The sequence below is a fragment of the Engraulis encrasicolus genome, chromosome 11, assembly GCF_034702125.1.
Source record: "Engraulis encrasicolus isolate BLACKSEA-1 chromosome 11, IST_EnEncr_1.0, whole genome shotgun sequence".
Taxonomy (NCBI): Eukaryota; Metazoa; Chordata; class Actinopteri; order Clupeiformes; family Engraulidae; genus Engraulis; species Engraulis encrasicolus.
Genome location: NC_085867.1, coordinates 16,406,098 through 16,423,597, shown reverse-complemented (window position 1 = coordinate 16,423,597; position 17,500 = coordinate 16,406,098). Strand labels below are relative to the sequence as shown.

Sequence of the window (17,500 nt, the reverse complement as noted above, 5' to 3'; positions counted from 1 at the left end):
CACACACACACACACACACACACACACACACACACACACACACACACACACACACACACACACACACACACACACCACCTTACGGCAACAACCAAATTCCCTGCGGGAAACACTGAACAGATTCACAGGTCAAGTAGCTGGCCAAGCTGATGTCTGTGCTCTTGATTCTTGATGTTGGCCTTTATATTCTATTCATCTCTCTCTCTCTCTCTCTCTCTCTCTCTCTCTCTCTCTCTCTCTCTCTCTCTCTCTCTCTCTCTCTCTCCCTCCAACTCAGCCATCTGGAGTGTCAAAACATTATGAAGTTATAATTAGCCAACAGTGGCAGCAATTACGCCACAACAAAACAAAACAAAACTTGTGTCTCTACAGCTCAGACAATGAGACTTTAAAAAGTGACATGGGGGCACCGGCTAATGTCCCCTGGCACGGGAAAACATTTCTTTTTGATCTCAATTTACCATGACTGACGTTTTCCTCTCGAGAGGGGAGAACAATGCGTGAAGCTGAAGTGAAGGCCTATCACTTCAAAAAGCTACTCTGCGGTTTCCTCAATTAAGATTTGTGTTGCATAAACGAAACACAACCACTATTTCTTCTTCTGGGACAACAGGAAGCGCCCAGAGCATTTTGGAATGGGGAGGAAGAGGAGAAACACAACTTCCTGCCCAAAGAAACTCTTGAAATCCAAAAAAACTGTGGGCAGAGAGACAGAGAGAGTAACAAGTAGGCAAAGTAATAAAAGTAACAGCAATTGAATGATACAATGCAGTATAATAAAGTAAATATAAAACTAAAGTATACAAGCCCTGATATTGTATTGCGCTAAAATTGTAACTTTTCACTGACTATCCCTACAATGTGGAACAGCATGTGCTTTACCCTAAGGAATGCATTAATATTTAATGGGATTACAATAATTGTTGTGTATAGGTGTGTGTGGGCCCTATGCCATACATAGTACAAGCCTCTAGATGCGCCATAATATAACCCCAAGGTAAAGACTAAGTATGCACGTGTAAGTATGCTATATGTACTGTATGTTTTCATGTGTCATTACACAGTACTTCACAATGCCACAGGGATGTAAAATAAAAGGTCATTAAAAAATAGTATATATACTCAGCTAATGGTGCTCGTGAAGGATGATGTCTGCAATGTATATCGCTGAACTGAACTCAAAGCCCAACAAAAAGTCTCCTTCCTCGTCGGGCGGTTTCAAGAGCACTGGCAAAAACATGGAGTGACAGGGAGGATCAGGCCGCAGTTCTCCACTGCCTAAGCTTCTCCCCAGTAAATGTTGGATATAGGTGTGTGCGCACATGCCATTATGTATGCATAGTCCTAAGGTAAGATAAAGTGCAAGTATGCAATGTGTTCATGCATGCATTATGGATTTAACTATGTGTATTAATGTACTCTAATAGGGAGCGTTAAAATAAAATGAAACCAAATGTTTTCCATGTTGCAGTGCATTAATAGTGAAGTTCAGTGTTAGTATACAGTAGGCCTATATTATATATACTGCATTCACACACAACAGTGTTTTTGAGGGATGATGTCTGCAATATATGTGTCATTGAACTGAACTGAAATCACAACTAAATATAGCACGGTGAGTCTGGTTAGCAAGCAAAGCAACCCTTCAAAAAATTCTCCTTTCCAATATATAGCCTTCCTCATCAGACGGACTCAAGAACACTGGCACAAACATGGAATGACAGGGAGGATCAGGCCGCAGTTCTCCAGCACAGCACTGCCTAAGCTTCTCCCCGTCACGCATGCTTAACCTTGTGCCGCTGTGTGGACGACGCCACTTGCATATTAATGTGGACCAGCAGATATTACAGAAGTCTTACTCTCACCCTACCCTGCCCTATCCTTCCCTTTCCAGCGTGAGCAGGTATGGATGGTGATGGAAAGAGGAGGGAAGAAGGAAGGAGGAGGGAGACCGAGTGGATGGAGTTAGGGAGAGAGAGAGAGAGAGAGAAAGAGAGAGAGAGAGAGAGAGAGAGAGAGAGAGAGAGAGAGAGAGAGAGAGAGAGAGAGAGAGACGGACGGACGGACAAACGGGTGGCAGAGAGGCAGACAGGGAGACAGAGACAGACAAACAGAGTGTGTGAGACAGACAGACAGATGGCCAGACAGGCAGACAGGGAGAGAGACAGACAGACAGATAGATAGAGAAAGGTAGACATGGAAACAGGGAAAGCAGGAGAAAGCCAGAGGTGTATGAAACATAAGGACAGGAGGGGAAAGAGTGATGGTGATAGACAGGAAAAACTGGGACTATCGATAATCAAGAGGAAGACACACAGGGGCTATAAAGGACATAAAAACAGAGTGAAGTGAGGACAAATGGGAAAGGGGAAATGGCACAAACCCACAGTAAAAAATGCAGTGTTAATTCAACACTTAGAGAGTGCTTTGGGACCAAATAAACTCTAGAATGTGTTAAATCGACTCTGATAGTGTTGCATTAACACTGCAGTTTTTACTGTGCACGCCGAGAGAAAGTATGGGGAGACGGTAGCAAAGTGCAAACAGTCAATGAAAGACAGTGGGAATAATTATAATACATTCTTCTGTTGTCTATGGGTCTCTAGTTGACTAGCCATGTTATCTTGCCCTCTTTACTATAGCCTCAGAATGTACAGGGTTCCACCAGTGGAGCGATGTACTGGTCATTAATTTATTACCATAGTACTACAGTACTATGACATTACAGTCTTTAGTAATGCATTACAACTTGTTCATTGCCATTCTGGTCACAGCCCATGTAAAGGCCTAACAGGGCCCATGTCTCCAGAGTTTTACAGAGTAAACAAATCCTCGATGTAGGAGTTGAAATGGAGAGGAGAAATGAAATGTCACAGAATGCCAGGTTTGGACTGTCACAACAGACTATTGAGCAATGACAACATTTGCCAAAAGCTATGCGTGCAACAATGTAGATACAAATATTTGCAGTCAATTCTACTTTTTTTGTGTCACGTTTGGCTCCAACATGCCAAAAAGCCATTCAAAACACAAATATGAACCTTGAAAATACAAAGAATTTTACATAAGCGTGAAGTTTTAATCTTGAATCTAAATCAGACAGTCTATGTGCACTGACAAACACAGACAACGTCAACATGAAAAGCACAAGCATAATGGACAAAACCACATTGTACGATGGTTAAGTTGCAAGGTCTTGGTGAACACTGAAAACAAATCTCCCCAACTTCAGAGCCAATGACCAACTACTGTATTTACAGACAGGTTTTTTTTAAGTAGGCTATAGAGGCTATATATATATATATTACTACATAGGCTCCCATAAGCACAATGCTAGATTTTAGAAAATGTGGGAAAGATAGGGATGTGCCGAGGACACAATGCACAAGGCTTTTACCAAACTTCAGTCAGACCATTGGTTTGCGCACAATGTGCTATTCATCTTCATATTGAAACCTATTTATAACGAATTGCCCACCGAACACCGCTAGTCAAACTTATCTTGGAACAATGGCTAAGCAACTACAAACAAAAAGCATGGACACACTCAAAAACATACACGCGCAAGACAACACGTCAAACTGCATGTCAGAATCTGGACAGTTACCTGAGGAGGTTACGCGCGCTGCTTCCTGTCCTGTGTGTTTCACACAGCACAACTACTGCCTACTTGCCCGTTGATGCAAACACCAGGAACAGAGAAAAGGGTCTCTTGATGTAAAAGCTACACCTTTTTCAGCCAGTCATCCACCGTTTATGGACATACATGGTGAATTAGCCACAGTGACGCTGTCTTTTTCTCTTTATCATATTGCCACAATAATGTTTGCTTACCTGACAGCCTTTCTGACGCTATCCAAAACTCAAAACGGACCTCTAGAACACTTCCATCGAGTACTGAGACAACGTCAACTCACCTCTTGCCAGTATTCGCTATAATTACTCCATTACGCGCAGCAGAAATCTTCAAGACATTTTTGTCTTAACTTGTGTAAAACTTTTCGCTGCACGCATATCAGAGAACTGTGTGCATGTATCAAAGATCCCCGAATCGTGTACCTTGACATTGAATGATACTCGACATCCCCAGAGACAAACATTTGCATTGCTTTTGACACGACAGAAACCTTAAATTGTCTTAATATGTCCTTGTCCAAGATGACAACTGACAACAACTTTCTACAACCCGATCAGCTCCTCTGTCTCTCCATTAAGGGAGCCGTGGTTATGCGGCGGAGTTTGGAGTCTGACCGCCCCGCTGCCTTCATTACAGTGATTTCCCCTCATAAATAAAACTTACTTTTCCCTGGCTTGGCTGTCGGACGGCACGTTGTTACTCTTGCCTTTGGCGTACATGCTTACAGAGAGCTCCGATTGTCACGCACCTGTCAACCCATCACAGCCTCCCCGGACACAACCCCGTCACCATGGTGACTGTGGGACCAGTAGCTCCCATTGGACAGCAGGTTCACAAGGCACGCCCACAGTGTTTGGTAACCCCCATGACTGACACCGCTAGCTCCGCCCTCCAGTGAAACGAAAGCGTTTTCTTATCTTTCTTGCTCTGGCTGGCGCGCACACGGACGACGTACGCATTGGCTACAACGACTCCCTCTCCCTCACTCCTCCCCCTCTCGCTTGCTTTTGCTAGCGCGCACACACGCGGACACACAAACATACACTAGCCATAAAGGGGAATTTGAAACCGTCCTAGAAGGATTTTGAACAACTGGCTGTTCCCTTCGCAAGCAATCCCACCCTCTGCTATCACAGAAGTGTAATGTGCGGTGAGAAGGAAAATACGGAGTGGACTATCTGGGTGTAGTCACAAGTAGGCTGAGCATGTTGAAATTATGTCAAATGTGTGTTATCAAAGTCAATGTTTTGATGTGTAGAACACATAATGGATGTATAATTGTTTGGTTACATTTGAATAGGTGTTGTAACTATGTGCTTTATCTATATTGTGGGGGATGTTGGATAGCCTAATGACAGGGTGGGAATGCCAATTAAGAAATCTTCCATGAATTGATGTCCTGTTCTCTGTACAGAGTAATCTAAAATCCTAAAAATTGAACCCTTCATTTATATTTAAGTGAGCAGATGCAATCATTTGGAGGAAACTGCTTGGAGCTCTATGCTCCAGGCCTATTGAGGCTGTACGGAGAGGTCATGACAGGTCCGTCATGGTCTGGCACATTCAGAGACCTGAAACATTTTGCACCGTGACAATATTCTTACTTTATATGGGCAATGAAATGATCCAGTGATTATTTAATTACTTTGGGGTATGTTATGATATGCATATTACATAAATATTTGAGGGGCTCTTGGAACGAGTTAGTAAGTAATGTTTTGGATATTTCGCTTTCGCAAAAAGAATGACATGTTTCTCGGTTTGAGCTACCCATGCAAAATAAGTTGAGGATGTTCATGAATGTATCCACTATCCATTGATTTGATGACAGTACTTTTAGTTGTAGTTCATAGGCCTACATAACCCCAGAAAAGGCCGGGCTATAGTTTCATTGTACTAAAAGACTTCATCACTGCTTTTGCAAAAAGATGCTGGTATATGCAGGCTATGACAAGCCAAGTGAAGTTACAGTGATGTCTGTCCTCTACCGCTCTACAGCATCCACTGTTCTTTTCTCTTTTTTTCGAAATGGGCAACTTGAAACCGTCTGTGCTGAATAACATTCGCTGTTCCAACAGCCTCCCTCCTTCGACTGGATCCCGGAAGTGCCTGGGTAAGACGCACGAGTTCTGCGCTCTTGCACTCACAACATTGGGCTGGCAGAATCTTTATGTGTTTGCCCAAAGAACTCTACCTCCTTGTTAATAAGACAGGGGTAACATGCCGTAATATGGTTGGACATAAGCGACATGACACATTGCTGTTCGTGGTATAGCCTACGTGGGAGTACATTCTGCAATACGTTGGATTGGAGAGGTGTCTAATGTTCCCATTGCCCGTCGAAAAGGGTTGTTCCGCAACCTATTCGGCCTCGATGTCAACAAGAATATTATGCAGTATAACATTATCTACTACACTTCCTTTCATAACCTTTGGCAGCAGACACGTTCCAGTACTTTGGTTCATAAGATCTCACAGCATCAGTGGTGTTGACATTCAATGAGGACATGCTTCTGGGTCGGGGCAATCGGGGTCAGTTTTGAAGGGAACATTAAACCAAGATGCTGAGCAGTTCAGGAGGATGGACCGGCGATTTGGCCAAAGCCCCCAAACTGCCTTCAGCGTGTGTGTGTGTGTGTGCGCGCGCGCGTAGGCTATGCTTGTGTTGTTTGTGTTATTTTCTTTGCTTGAACAGTGCCAGGAGAGTCCATCACCCCTGCGCGCGCACACAAAAACACACACACACACACACACACACACACACACACACACACACACACACACACACACACACACACACACACACCAGAAGGATTGGGAGCATAAATGATATCTACCATACTTGTGAACAGGTTAGTGTGGATGACACATCCCCCGGTGAGAGGCATAAAGGACATTTTCCAGGTCACAATCCTGGATTAGAAAGATGCCTTGTGAGACGAAGAGACTGATGTTAAGATAGTTCAACAACATTCAGACACATGAGCTCTTTTTTTCAACTTCTGGAACATACTGTATGTTGTCTGCCTTGACACTACAGATCTGACTAGCACCAGTCAACTAAGCTGCTCATCAAATACAGAGTGTTAATAAATAAATGTGCCTCCTTGTGTTCCTCTGCAGATGGCAGCTGACACTTCCTTGCCAGCTACCAGCTGTTACCTGGATGAGGAGGCCTTCCGTCGGAGCTGTGAACTCTTCTTGGAGCACTCCCACTCTCTCGGAGATGGATGGGCCTGGGAGAAGTTCTGTGTATGTATCAAATGACATGACAGCCTGCCGTCATTCACCTACTTTCTTGGTACTGTACTAGAAGAACATGTATTGACAATAGTAAACTATTCATCCGCAGTGTATATATATTGTATTGTGGGCCAAACCGGGAGAGGTTCTATGTATCGAATGGCATGCCAGCGTCCTGCCATCCACCTACCGTCTTTTATGGTACTAGAATTGACACTGACAGTAGAATATATTCAACCCTTTTTTTACAACCCTTAGTGGTGATAAAGGCCTAGTATGACGTTATCATACTGTATGGATTGTATGGTGAGCCACATTGGTACAGCTTTGAAATGTTGAATTATGTAAAGCATTCTACCTGAAGGGGAAAGTCATCGCACATTTAATGGAAGCACTGAATTTTAGGTCGGTAAATTAGTTTACAATAAAAGCATTCTAGCTGTAGCCATGGAAATGTTTTCTGCTCATGCTACGTAGTAGTCTACGTCTACATCTGGACCATTTTTGATCACAGTGTAAGTGTGTTCCATACATGAAAGTGCATGAAAGTCCTTGTGCACAACCCTTCAGTTCTCCAGGTACAGGTGTAAGGCCAGAAAACTTGATCAATATGAAAAGTTCATCAAACACTGCACACTGGTTATACTATTCTTTTTTTCTTTTATTCTTTAAGGGGTCGGAGACAGAGGGCTTCATGCATAAGACAGTCATGGTTCCCTACAGAGTCAGTAGCTTGCCATGCCAGAGGGCACCGGGGGATGACGCTGATGCCCTAATGGAAGAGGAGCAGGTAGTGTGTGTGTGTGTGTGTGTGTGTGTGTGTGTGTGTGTGTGTGTGTGTGTGTGTGTGTGTGTGTGTGTGTGTGTGTACATTATGTATTTCTCATCAGAAAACTACTTATATAACATAAACACATACTACAGACACGTTGGCTATCTGACTGTGTCGCTGTCTGCCTGTTTTGCCGGTGGCAAATTGTGTAAAGGAAATGTTAAATTGATTACCAGTAGAGTTAAAGTAATCAAACTTAAAACAAATCCTCTTTTAGAAGTGGTAATTTTACAGGACAACTGAATGAATTCAATGAATAATCCCATTTGAATTTAATGTCCGAGAAACATTCTGTTCAATGGGATGTTTGAAAGCTCGGAAAGGTGCTTTAGAATTGCTGGACTTGAGGTCTCATTGAACTGAGAGATGGTGGCGAACGCCCCACAATTAATTTCACCAAGAAACGGCAGCCAGTCAACCTGATGTGGAAATGGGCTCTTGTTTAGAATTCTTTTAAATTTACTGGTGTGTCCCTAAGTCCATAAACTCATCCTTTTTATAACCCTTATACCTTTCCATAACCCTGTGATGTTTTTCCACCATGGTCATGGTAAAATGGGTTGGCAAAGAACATAGGGCACATCCAGAAAGTGCCAGTGTATTTTCATGCTTGTCCACTTACAATTGTCTTTTGTCATAGCTAAAATTTGTATTCTACAGTTTGAGATCGGCCATGATAATGACAGGATTTTCTTCAGTGTTCTCTGTGCTGTGGATGTTTATCAGAGTACGGTTCGGCGTACTTTTGTTTGCCAATCTGCAGACTGATTTTGTGTTTGCGTCCCAAAGGAGGAGGGGGTGCACTTGTGTATTACCCACCACACACACTGAATCAATTACCTGAAGGAAGCACTTCAACTAAATCCTGCCACTCACAATGAAGGCCAGTTAATGTTTAGAGAAACCCTGCTTGCTAGTAGTGAGCTTTTTTTTAGCGTTCTAGATGGCCCAGTATTCTTTCTGGTGAAATTGCGTATAGTGTGTTTGCTTTCATGTCACTTCATCTCTGATTGTTTTTCTGCACGTAGCGAAAGCATACAAGGGCAAATCGGTGTTTTCTCTCTTAGCCACTATACTCGAGCAGCACCAACATAACGAACCGTGGTCTTTTTTTTTTTTTGAGGGGCATATTATCTTTTTTTAAAAATGGAAGTTGTGGCTGGTGAATGATTATTTTTTTCTCCCCTTCTCGCCCATTTCATTAACATGGCCTTCCGGCAGATTGCAAATGACTTCGCTCCCCTGCATATTTACATTCTGTGCACACACGCAACAAAAGAGCTCGATTTTCTCCCTCTCTCTCTCTCTCTCTCTCTCTCTCTCTCTCTCTCTCTCTCTCTCGCTCTTTCTCTATCTCCCCCATTCGGGCGAAGTAGATTCCATATTTGGCTGCATTAATCACAGCCGAACAGAACATTACGGTGCTTTTCTCCACTCTCAACATGGAACACCAAAAATGACCACCACAACTAAGCTACTACTACCGGTACTATACTACTTCTAACTGCTGGTTCTGCTAAAATAGTACTAGAAATGTAATGATACACACATGATAAAAAGATTGCGTTGTGTGTAGTTTACCTATTTCTTTGCTATACGTGCATGCATACATACATACATACATACATACATACATACATACATACATACATACATACATACATATATACATACATACATTCATACTGTAAAACATGCATATATACATACATACATACATACATACATACATACATACATACATACATACATACATACATACATACATACATACATACATACATACATACATACATACATACATACATACATACAGAGATGGGACCAAGTCACTAATTTGCAAGTCACAAGTAAGTCCCAAGTCCTTCCAATCAAGTCAGAGTCAAGTCACAAGACACATTTGAGACACATTGACTAAGTCAAGTTCAAGTCCAAGTCGTACCAAAGCCAAGTCAAGTCCAAGTATAATTTTCACCACACCATGTATTCTACTTACAATCTTGACAACTTCTTTTGGTCATAAATCCATTACCTCTCCACACTGCTATGTATGTCTCCCTTTGCCAGTCACTTTCTTATCAAAAATAGAAGGCCTACTGATACTAGTTAAGGGCAAATCATTTAATGTTCTTTTTTTATGTAGTATTTTCACATACAAAGCAGAAAGTGGAATATCTTTAGACTTGACATGTCATTGCAAGCCAAAACTGTCAAGTCCAAGTCAAGTCACAAGTCATTCCTAATATTGCCAAGTCAAGTCTCAAGTAGGCCTAATTAATTTGTGACTCAAGTCCAAGTCACAAATCCGCACCTCTGGTACATACATACATACATACATACATACATACATACATACATACATACATACATACATACATACATACATACATACATACTGTACATACATACATACATACATACATACATACATACATACATACATACATACTAGGGGTGGTACGGTTCACAAAATTCACGGTTCGGTTCATATCACGGTGTCAAGGTCACGGTTTTCGGTTCTCTACGGTTCTTTTTTTTAGTTCATGATAAATGGTGCACTGGGAATATTAAACCATTTTTATATAACTGCAATTATAAAGTGATGATGCGCAAGTTGAATCATCTGTCGTCAGCTGATGTGCGCTGTCTGAGCGTCCCAAATGCCCTCTTTCAAGTGGCTAATAGAATCAGACTTATCACTCAATATCCTACATGTGGTTTGTATAGGCTTATAATGTGAAAATGGTGTGATTTTAATTGTGTCATCCTCTGATTGGTCTTATATACTAATGTGTTAATCAGAGAGACTGGATAAGATACTCCTGGAATCTCTGTTTTATGTATTTTTCTGGGCAGTACATGAATTGCGGTTTGCCACGGACTGCATTTCACGGTTCGGTATGTGTGTGAATTGTACGGTTTCGGTTTTCGGTGCGGTTTGTGCCATCCCTAATACATACATACATACATACATACATACATACATACATGGGATACATACCAGGGATGTCAAACTCTGGCCCGGGGGCCAAATCTGGTCTGCAGGGACATTTTATTTGGCCCGCGAGATCATTTCAGATGTCTGTTATTGTTGGTCCACATACACCATTAACATATAGTAACATGACATTTGGTGTGTGATAGGAAGTGGACTGAAGCAAATGTAACATCTCCCACTCATGCAACAGAATGTGGTCAGGTAGGCCTACATTCAAGCTACCATATGAGTTTTTGTTAAAACTTGCCTTTGACTATTAAAGTCTGTGCATGCTTAATTTTAGGTCATTTTAAAATATCTGTATACTCTGTTCGGCCCGCGACTTGATCCCAGGTTTTACTTGTGGCCCTCTGTGAATTTGAGTTGACATCCCTGGTCGAGACTCTTACAGGTATATGGACTGCATATGATTTGCTTGCAGTAAAGAGGCTCCACTGAGGAAGGCTCTTACTCTCATAAGTTGACATGTAGACTTTGTGTACATTGTTTGTGTGTACCCATAAAACTCAGGACATCAGGCAATGGCTATTTACTCAAATGCATTCTAACATGCTGTCTAATAAAAAAAGTTATGACGGTAAAGGTAGAGGTACATTCAGGTTTAACATCCATTTGCTAAAAAATGATGTCATGATCACTATATGATTGCAGCCTTACAGTGCTGTTTGTCTTTCTGGTCTGTTAAGGTCTTTTTGAATAAATACAAAGTTGGTGGGGGCAGTTTATATCCCGATGACTGTGTGATGTTGCAAATGTCAACAGCGACACCGGAGCTTCATTTCAGAAAAGTCGGCCAAGTCTGCTCACTTGAATGACACCGCTGCGCTTTTCACCAAAAATGGCAATTTGGCATTTAAATTCCAGCCAAATGGACTTGAAGAAGGTAGTCCTTCTGAGTGCTTTCTAAACTGTTTGTACAACTTGCGGAGCCATTGTATAAAGTCTCTTTCAACAGAGTCCTCTTTCTATTTTTGTAATTTGTCTCGAGCAAGTGTTTAAGAGAAGATCCATTGCTGGTTAGGAGTATATATAAGACTTGATACTGGTACTGTTTCTGACATTAAACAGCTATAGAGTCTGATAGTGAGTAAGTTTGACATTTTAAGTTCATTTATTTAATAAAGGGACAGCATAAATGTTAATAACATTTAAGAAAAATGCAAAATATACTAATATTATAGCCAAAAGGGTAATTTCAATTTAAAAGCAAAGAGTATTGCACACAATATTAAGATAAAAAAAGTAGTAATGTGTTAAACATTTAACAGCCACAAAAAAGGATGTGAAAGAAAGCTATACACTACTGTAGAACCAGGACAAAGAAGGAATAGGGATAGTATCCCATTTTTATAGAAAAGATTTCTATGAGCTTCCAAAACTTCTCTGAATGACACAATTAAATGTCATGCATAACCGTTGGCAATCGTTTATTATGTGGAATAGTGTTGTGTCGTTGTAGGTAGTGGTGTGCATTGGCACTGCCCTCACAATTCGATTCGATTACGATTCGGGAGGTAATTCTACGATGCATTGCAATGCATTACATTTCTACTGAAAGCAAAGCAAATGTTTCATCAGTCATGATGAGGTAATACAAGTAGTCAGATACTGAGCAACATTTTATTGGCCTTTTTTCTGTATCAGTCTTGCAGTTTTCAATGCTTTGAAGTGCTTTAATTTAACTTAACATTCATTTGCTCCTGAAATATCCACGGAAGTACTTGAAACTTAAAAAAATTGCCGCATCGATTCTGGAACTTGCCGCATTGAATTGAATTGTCCATGCCCCGCATTGCATTGCATCGCCGAATCGATTATCGTTGACACCACTATATAGTTGTAGGCTTGGTCAAGTCGTTGTTATACTGTTTACACACTTGCTCTGTGACAGCACATGAGTGGGGTACACAAATCCTTCCATAATAAGTAGGCTAAAAGAGTCAAGGTCAAACATTATTCAGTAGCGGGTTAGGACTTTCATGTCTGAGCACTGGTATTTTATAGATTCGATTTAATATTGGACATCATCCCTATCACTTGATGTTGTGTCGGAGAAAAAAGGCACAGTGCGTACATTGTTTGACCTTGAAGAGGACTCGAAACTCTCAGGCAAACAGCAGAACGGAGAAAAGCTCCTCTTAGACATTGTTCGGGAGAAAGAGAGAAACAGACAGAGACAGAGACAGACAAGCAGGCAGGCAGACAGAGGTGGAGGGAGAGGGGGGGGGTAGAGAGAGAGAGAGAGAGAGAGAGAGAGAGAGAGAGAGAGAGAGAGAGAGAGAGAGAGAGAGAGAGGCAGAAACTGAGCTAGAAAGACAGACGGTCAGAGACGAGGGGGGGCAATAAAAGATAGAGATTTTGAGAGAGAGAGAGAGAGAGAGAGTGAGAGGGGCAAAGAGTGCAAGAAGCAGAGAGAAACAGACAGACAGAGAGACATACAGTTATAGAGGGGGGGGCAGAGAGAAACAATTTTCCAAAAGATCTGTGGAAGATTAGGAAAGCCAGTGCATTTTTTTGCAGCTTCCTGTTTTTGTGGAGGCATTCTTTAAGGCAGAGCACAAATGCCTCACTCAACAAAACTCCATCAGGGTTAACCCTTTCAGCGCCCCCTCTCTGCCCAACTCCTCTTTTCCTTTTGAATGTTCGCCTTTGTACTCGGCCATCTGCAGGAAGACAGATCATCACCTGTAAATCAGTGCACGCACAGCATCTGTATGCAGACGGCGCTGCAGATATGAAAGTATGTGAAGCTGTGTATTAGGAACAGGTCGTTTTCATGCTGAACAAAAACTACTCCTGTGCTTGTTTTTCTTCATTACACCACTTGTGCCTTTTCTGAAAGAAGTCTTGAAGGAAGCTGGCATGTCTTTTAAGCTGTTAAATGTGGAGACTATAAACAGAATGATGTGGGTAATTAAACCTGTAATTAAGGCTTTACTTAAATTAATGAAAAAAAGAAATCCCATCCTTCATCTTCCTCTTGAATTACACCACTTAACTCTCTTGTTTAGTGGAGTGCGGGAAACATGTGTTGCGATGTTTTCCTCCGAGCCCACCGTGATCCTTTTGTCGTTGCTAAATGAAGAACTGTCTCGAGCTTTTGTCAAGCTTTTGATACCAGCTTGAATGCATTATTAAAGCTTCTGTTTGTCAAATGAAAAACACTCCACACTGCAGGTTTCAGTCAGAAGATAGTGTGTAGCTGAGAGTTCAGTAAGAGAGTCATTTTTTGGTAATTTGCTAAGGCGAATTTTGTTCTTTTATTGATCACTGTGCAGTGAGAACCTGAATAACCACAAGTAATAGACCCTATTTTATTGACAGACACAGAGAGAGAGGGAGAAGCTGTTTCAATTCAATTCCATTCTATTCTGTTCTGTTATTCTATTAACTGTTTAATTCTATTCTATTCTATTCTATTCTATTCTATCCTATCCTATGAAAACACACTCTTCTCATAATGTTACTGTGCAACGCTCTATTGCAAGCCATATATGCATAGCCATATCCACCAGTGAGGGGTCAAGTTTAGAGCCTACTCGGTTACTAACATGAGAGGCTATGAGTACCCCCTTGACTGGACTTGACCTCTGTCGACATGGTCACCAAGTTAAACACAGTGCGCGCACCAACTAAGCAGTCAGGTCAGAGATGTCGAGTAGGCTTTATGTTTTTTGCCTCTGATTTGAATGCCAAATTCTCAGAGAGCTGAGGCTAGCGAGTGGACAAGTCAGTTATGCAAAGGATTCAATGTGCAGGTGGACCTCTCTTGAGTGCGATCACATCTCCTATTATTACATTTTATGTGTATATAAACTCACTGATGATATTTTTTTTTATATTTATATATGTTTATATTTATCTATACTGGTAATGAGCACATTGACTTCTTTCAGCCATTTGACAATTAAGCTGACTCAAAGTTTGTTGCTGTAATCACCTGGACTAACCACACATGTAGAACCAGCATGTGATACAGAATATGTGGTTCTGGGTTTGTAAATGCAATCTTGGTTGGTTACCCATCATTTTGTTGCTTTCCACCTAAATCATCCATACTCGTTTAAGAAGGTGGAACATCTTCACACCTGAAAAATGAAATGTAAATCCAGTCATTCTTCACAAACTGAAATGGATGGAAATCAGCAAATTAAATTGCTATAAATGCACATGACAGACAATAGAGTTCGATGAAAACCCTGCTACCGATGTTTACTGAGACAAGGGTCTGCAGTGCTCGCTTTTTCATCTCTCGCAGTCACCGCGCTGTGGTGTAAGCAAGTCTTTGAAAGGGGCGACTTGGGCCACGGGTTCGCTTGACTGTGTAGACTGTTGCTGGTGTCCTTGAAAGAAAGGAGGGAAAAAAAAACATCAAATTTGTATTATGTTTGATCATCTCTTGTGTGGTTCGTTGCATCACCCGCTACTCTGTGCTCTTTTTTCTTTTTTTAAAAAAGCATGTTGTCGTGACTGCTTTGTCCTGTGTGGAGCACGCTGGGAGGTCTGAGGAGGTTCAGCCAGAAGCAGAAGTGTGTGTGTGTGTGTGTGTGTGTGTGTGTGTGTGTGTGTGTGTGTGTGTGTGTGTGTGTGTGTGTGTGTGTGTGTGTGTGTGTGTGTGTGTGTGTGTGTGTGTGTGTGTGTGTTTGAGAGAGTGTGTGTGTACGTGCGCATGCATATGTGTGCGTGCGCGCGCACTTGCCTGTGTTTTTGTGTGCCTGTGTGTGCGTGTTTGTGCATGTGTGTGCAACGTCCAGGGCAGCAGCAGCAGCACGAGTATGTCATTGTTTTTATAGCTTACGTGCCTGTGTCCCGGCTCTTCCTGTCCTGACAGACGTGGGATGTGAAACACTAGTAGTTTGTTGCTGGGCCCTGCCCATGTATAGGGAGAAGGAGATGTTATCAGGGAGTGGGAGGAGAATGGGGGGCAGCGATGCATCAGGAGACAGTGAGTGCAGTGCCAGCCACGCCGCCTCTCATGGAGCCTGTGGAGTGGAAGCATACTGTACATACTTTTACTGACGGAGTAGCAGTCTTCTATGGGGAGATGATTTCTTAATCATTTAAAGCAAAGAAAGAACATTTGAAACTAGACAGGCACTCAGAGAGTGTAGACCTCAGCCACCGAAGCGGTTTGATAGAACATTTGACTATGTTACACCCTATTTTTATTGTTTTTTAAGTATTTCTGCCTTCTTTTTGTGGAGTTAGAGACTGGAATGTCAAAATTCGGCCTGTCCCGCAATTCAATTTGCGGTTACTTGGGGCGTCTAGATTTGTAGGCTCACAATGGGGAAGAATCTTTTTTTTTAATCCATGCTCCGGATTGACCAACATTTCATCACTTGTTCCTTTGGTCATGTTCAACAACTACACAAAGTTCACAAAGTATACTTTCATCCAAATCCAAATAACTTTATGAGTTATCCTGCTGACAAACTAACAGACATAGAGACAGACAAACCAACATGACCGAAAACATAACCTAATCATGCATCAGAAGACTATTGGAAGCTATACCTTCTCTGGAAGCAAACTCACCATAGTAACAGCAACCTTCTATAATTTAATTAAATCAAAGAAAGAACATGTAAGCTAAATACAGCGTTGAAAACAATGATGTCTTGAAATGTGTTTGCTTCAAGTCAATGTTTTCAAGTCAGAGACATGATAGAGTGTTTTTGAACGAGTTAATCCCTACATTAAACACAGTGACATTCACATAATAAGTAGGAAAGCTGGTGTCACACTTCCTGTCATTCAGCTGGTGTAAGAGACTATGATGTCATGTCACACAGTGTTTGTCCAGTTCTCCTATATAGTCGTACAGTATGATGCTGTGTGTTGGCTTGTTAATTAAAAAGGTGCACTGTGTAATATTTTCTGCAGTTTCTTCCCAGAATCCATGCTGCCCTTTAGGCCTACCTTTTTGATGAACACTTATCACAGCTATCAAATGTGAAGTATTCGGTAGAACTGGGAAAAATGCACTTTTCATAAAGGAAAAAGGGGGTCTTCTCCATTGTCTGATATTTTTGGCTGCAAAACTTACTGTGCTTTGGTCATACTAGTAAATATTCATTCATTATTTAGTAACTATTCATGAAAAGATCAAATTTGGCAGTAGACAGCACAGTTTCAATGAGCAGCATAGTTGCAATACCCATTCTGGCCACCATCCTAAGCAGTGCACCTTTAAGTAAGAAAACCTGTATGTGAAAATGGATAGGCATTGCTTACAAGATGGCACAATTACTATTTCCAACCATGGTTTGACATGCTGCAGCCTGCGTGCACTTTCTGGATCTTAGTGTGAGATTTTGTCGAGCTGTGGTTTGACCCTCTGTGAAACAGCCATATCCAATTACTCCAACCTTCTGGGACTGTTTAGAAACCCCTAAAAATGAATGAATGTTGCACTCACTTGGCAAATATCCGGCAGGACGCATTTTCGTTCTTTCTCACCGGTGTGGGCTGGAATGACTGGGGGGGGGGGGGGGGGTCAAATGAGCAATAGTGAAAATAAGATGGCAGAGTCTGCGAAGTAATGGAAGTCGACTTGAGTGATATGCATACAAGTTCTCGTTGATTTCATTTTCAAAGACATCCCATAGCCCGAAGGCGGATGTTGAGCTTTAAGGGTCTTTTTTTGTATTCTGTGTGTGTCTGTCTCATCTCGTCTCCCTGTCTGACTGCGTGGGAAATAGCTCAGGCTGCACGGCCATACCGAGGGGTACCGTCAACAATTTATGCCCGCTGATCAGTCTCAACGCGGGCTGAATGATTGATGGCT

General features: G+C 41.8%; 3 protein-coding genes across 4 annotated transcripts in view; 2 read left to right on the top strand and 1 right to left on the bottom strand.

The window, feature by feature from the left end:
* The window catches only part of ssbp2b (single stranded DNA binding protein 2b), a 126,092-nt gene extending 121,261 nt beyond the window's left edge, over positions 1-4,831 (bottom strand). For both annotated transcript variants that reach the window (XM_063210035.1, XM_063210036.1), the window contains exon 1: positions 4,301-4,831. In XM_063210035.1, coding sequence (XP_063066105.1) covers positions 4,301-4,356 — 56 coding nt within the window. In that variant the 5' untranslated portion in view covers positions 4,357-4,831. The remainder of the gene's footprint in view (positions 1-4,300) is intronic.
* Positions 1-17,500, top strand: part of vcanb (versican b) — a 303,281-nt gene that overhangs the window by 126,678 nt on the left and 159,103 nt on the right. The gene's annotated exons all lie outside the window — the stretch shown is intronic.
* The window catches only part of atg10 (ATG10 autophagy related 10 homolog (S. cerevisiae)), a 26,213-nt gene continuing 14,430 nt past the window's right edge, over positions 5,718-17,500 (top strand). Inside the window, exons 1-3 of the mRNA XM_063211209.1 lie at positions 5,718-5,750; positions 6,761-6,889; positions 7,554-7,670. Coding sequence (XP_063067279.1) covers positions 6,761-6,889; positions 7,554-7,670 — 246 coding nt within the window. The 5' untranslated portion in view covers positions 5,718-5,750. The remainder of the gene's footprint in view (positions 5,751-6,760; positions 6,890-7,553; positions 7,671-17,500) is intronic.